The 3,149-nt window shown below is 40.5% G+C and overlaps 1 protein-coding gene across 1 annotated transcript; it reads left to right on the plus strand.

Moving 5' to 3' along the window:
• Positions 1–413: 413 nt before the first annotated feature.
• Positions 414–824, plus strand: LOC110542182 (glyceraldehyde-3-phosphate dehydrogenase-like). Its single transcript, XM_060384566.1, has one exon. It carries the CDS (start codon positions 414–416, stop codon positions 822–824), a length of 411 nt encoding a protein of 136 aa, XP_060240549.1.
• The last annotated feature ends 2,325 nt before the right edge of the window (positions 825–3,149 follow it).

Genomic DNA, 3,149 nt, shown 5'->3' on the forward strand with positions numbered 1-3,149 from the left:
GGTTACCAAGGCTGCCTGCTTGCCTGGCAAAGTGCAGATTGTTGGCATTGATGACACCTTCATTGACCTCAGCTACATAGTCTACATGTTCCACCTATGACATGTTTAATGTCACCGTCAAGGCTGAGAATGGAAAGCTTGTCATTGATGTGAAGGCCATCACCTTCTTCCAGGAGTGAGATTCAGCTAACATCAAATGGGGTGATGCTTGTGCTGAGTATATTGTGGAGTCTAGGGGTGTCTTCACCACCGTGGAGAAGGCCAGGGTTCACTTTAATGGTGGAGCCAAAAAGATTATCATCCCTGCCCATTCTGCCTATGCTCCTATGCTTGCGATGGGTATGAACCACAGAACTCACTCAAGATTGTGAGCGACGCTTCCTGCACTAACAACTGCTTGTTCTCCTCTCCCCATGGCCAAGGTTACCTATGACAATTTTGGCATCATAGAAAGACTCATGACCACAGGCCATGCCATCACTGCTACCCAGAAGACTGTGCATGGCCCCTCTGTAAAGCGGTGGTGTGATGGCTGTGGGGCTGCCCCAAACATCATCTCTACATCTACTGGTGCTGCCAAGGCTCTCATCAAAGTCTTCCTGGAACTGAAGAGAAAGTTCACTGGTATGGTCTTCCTTGTTCCTAACCCCAATGTGTCTGCCATGGATCTGATTTTCCCGCTGGAAAAAGATGGCAAGTATGAGGACATCAAGAAGCTGGTGAAGCAGGCACCTAAGGGCCCACTAAATGGCATCCTGGGCTATACTGAGGATCAGGCTGTCTCTTGCAACTTTAAGAGTGACTCCCTACTCTTTCACCGTTGATGCTGGGGCTAGCATTGTTCTCAATGACAATTTTGTACAGCTCACTTCATGGTACAATAATGAATATGGATACAACAACAGGGAGATGGGCTTCATGTCCTACTTGGTCTAGCAGAATAAGAAGTCCCAGACAGCCCACTCTGGCAAGGACGCAGAGCAAAAGAGAGACCCGCAGCTGCTGAGGAGTCCCCGTCCCAACTGAGCCCCTGACACTGAACATTTCTCTCACAGTCTCCATCTCAGACCTCAAGAATAATGGGAAGGGCCTGGGAAGCCCTATTCTCTTGAATGCCACCAATAACATTCATTGCACCCCCCATCCCTCAACTACAGTTCATAAAGCAATTGTTTTTGGTGTTTATAGTTGTGTTGTTTTCAGATTTATGATTTTGGTAATAATACATGATAAAAAAACCCTTCAAGATATCTTCATGAAAGCATTTTATCCATGAAACTAACCAAGCTATCTATTCCAAGATTAATAGTCTCATAGAGAAACTTCACAATATACCCTTGTAATTGTGTAATGACCCAGCAGCTGCTTCAATAGCGCAGAAGATGACTGGCATGCACCGACTTCTCAAACCATGCCTAAACTGACATTACTGGATGGCCTCTTAAATTCTTCAGCTAATTGCCCAGTGGGGTTCTAAAGAAGATCACAATATTTCATGATGTAAATTCTTTGGTTGGCATAACAACCACTAGGCAATGTCCTGTAGTTTCCCTATAGTCTCTTTTTAAAAGAGCTTTGAATTTGATGATACTTCTTCACTGGAAGTAGCAATATTTTAAAATGTTCAAAGAAGTGGCAACTTTAAAAACATTTATTTATTTATTTTTTAATAAAAATATAAGTAAATCATGTCTTCTCTCCTTTACCTCCTCCTGTTTATTTTATACCTCTTTATCGGCACTTCTCAAACTCAAAATTTCTTTAAGTGTTAATATTACATATATGTATAAATGCATAGATATTGAAATATAACTGACAAATAATTTACTGTTTATATAAACATACATATATACATTTCAAATGTTTTTGTTTCTATTTATTGATTGATTGATTTTTAAACACTTTCAGGAACAGAAATTTTATAACCAGGGATGAGTCTCCCTGAGAGAGGCTTACTCTCTCTCTCTCTCTCTCTCTCTCTCTCTCTCTCTCTCTCCCTCTCTCTCTCTGTCTCATTAGTCCACTGCTGTCTTTTTTTGTGTGTGTGTGTATAAAGATGAGGTTTTGTAATGGAAGTTTTGGTTTCTTTAAAAACTCAATTGTGTTATGTATGTAGGGTATTGTTTTAATTCTAAGTGTAGGATTTCAGTTTGGGCTTTAGTGTGTCCACAGTTGATAATTTCCTCTTGCAGGGAATGGTATTTGCTGAGAGGTAACAGCTTGCTTCATGAAGCATGAAGAGGTGCGAGATCCAGGACTCTCAGGGATATAAATATGAAAGCACACAGAGAGAAGTGGTGACAATTTGGAGATTGTGTAGCTCCTTTGAGGAGAGTGACAGAGAGAAACATTTCAATACAGCAGCTTGGAGAAGAGTGCTTACTGTGTTTGCTGTTGATGGAGATTGGCATAGCCCCCAAAAAACCCATGGACCCTAAATAGCTGGGAGAAGTAAAGGGTTCTGTGCCTCTTCTTCCCATTAATGTTCTCTCTCTTAAAGGGTTGGTGAGATGAAGGTAGGGGTTTAAATACTCCAAATAAAATAGAGTTTAAAAAAGAGTACAACAAGATTTTCTGTAGGTATTGTAGAGAGTTGAGACCTTTGGGTTTTCTGCATTCTAAGGATAATATGTCTCCTGATGTTGTCATCATTCAGGTCTTGTTTAGGCAACCAAATTTTTTAGGTAATAGGTACATAGCTTTCCTGCCATTTTTTTTTTTTTTTTCAGAAACAGGGTATCACAGCAGATTTCTGGTTCCTCTGGACCTTACAATCTTTCTGGCCCTTCTGCCATATTTCCTAGGGTTTAGGAGCACTAAATATATAGTAGATGTATCTATTTGAAGAGGGCACACCATGATCAGTCATTCATTGTATTTGACCTGCTATGGTGTTTTGTAATGATTTCTGTCTCCTGGAAAGAAAAGTTCCCTTAGCAATGGCTGAAAGCAACACTTATCTCTGGGTATAAAGATACTTATTTGGAATGCAGTTAGAAATTATACTGGTTCAGAAAAGTGGCTAATAGAAGGTTGTTTTCTAACACCCATAACCTCGCTTGCTCAGGGAAATTGGATAAGTTCTAGTATTAGGTATGATTTCTCTCCTGCTGAGATGTGACAGGTTTTCATGATAGTTCCAACAATGA

The sequence above is a fragment of the Meriones unguiculatus genome, chromosome 5, assembly GCF_030254825.1.
Source record: "Meriones unguiculatus strain TT.TT164.6M chromosome 5, Bangor_MerUng_6.1, whole genome shotgun sequence".
NCBI classification, from domain to species: domain Eukaryota; kingdom Metazoa; phylum Chordata; class Mammalia; order Rodentia; family Muridae; genus Meriones; species Meriones unguiculatus.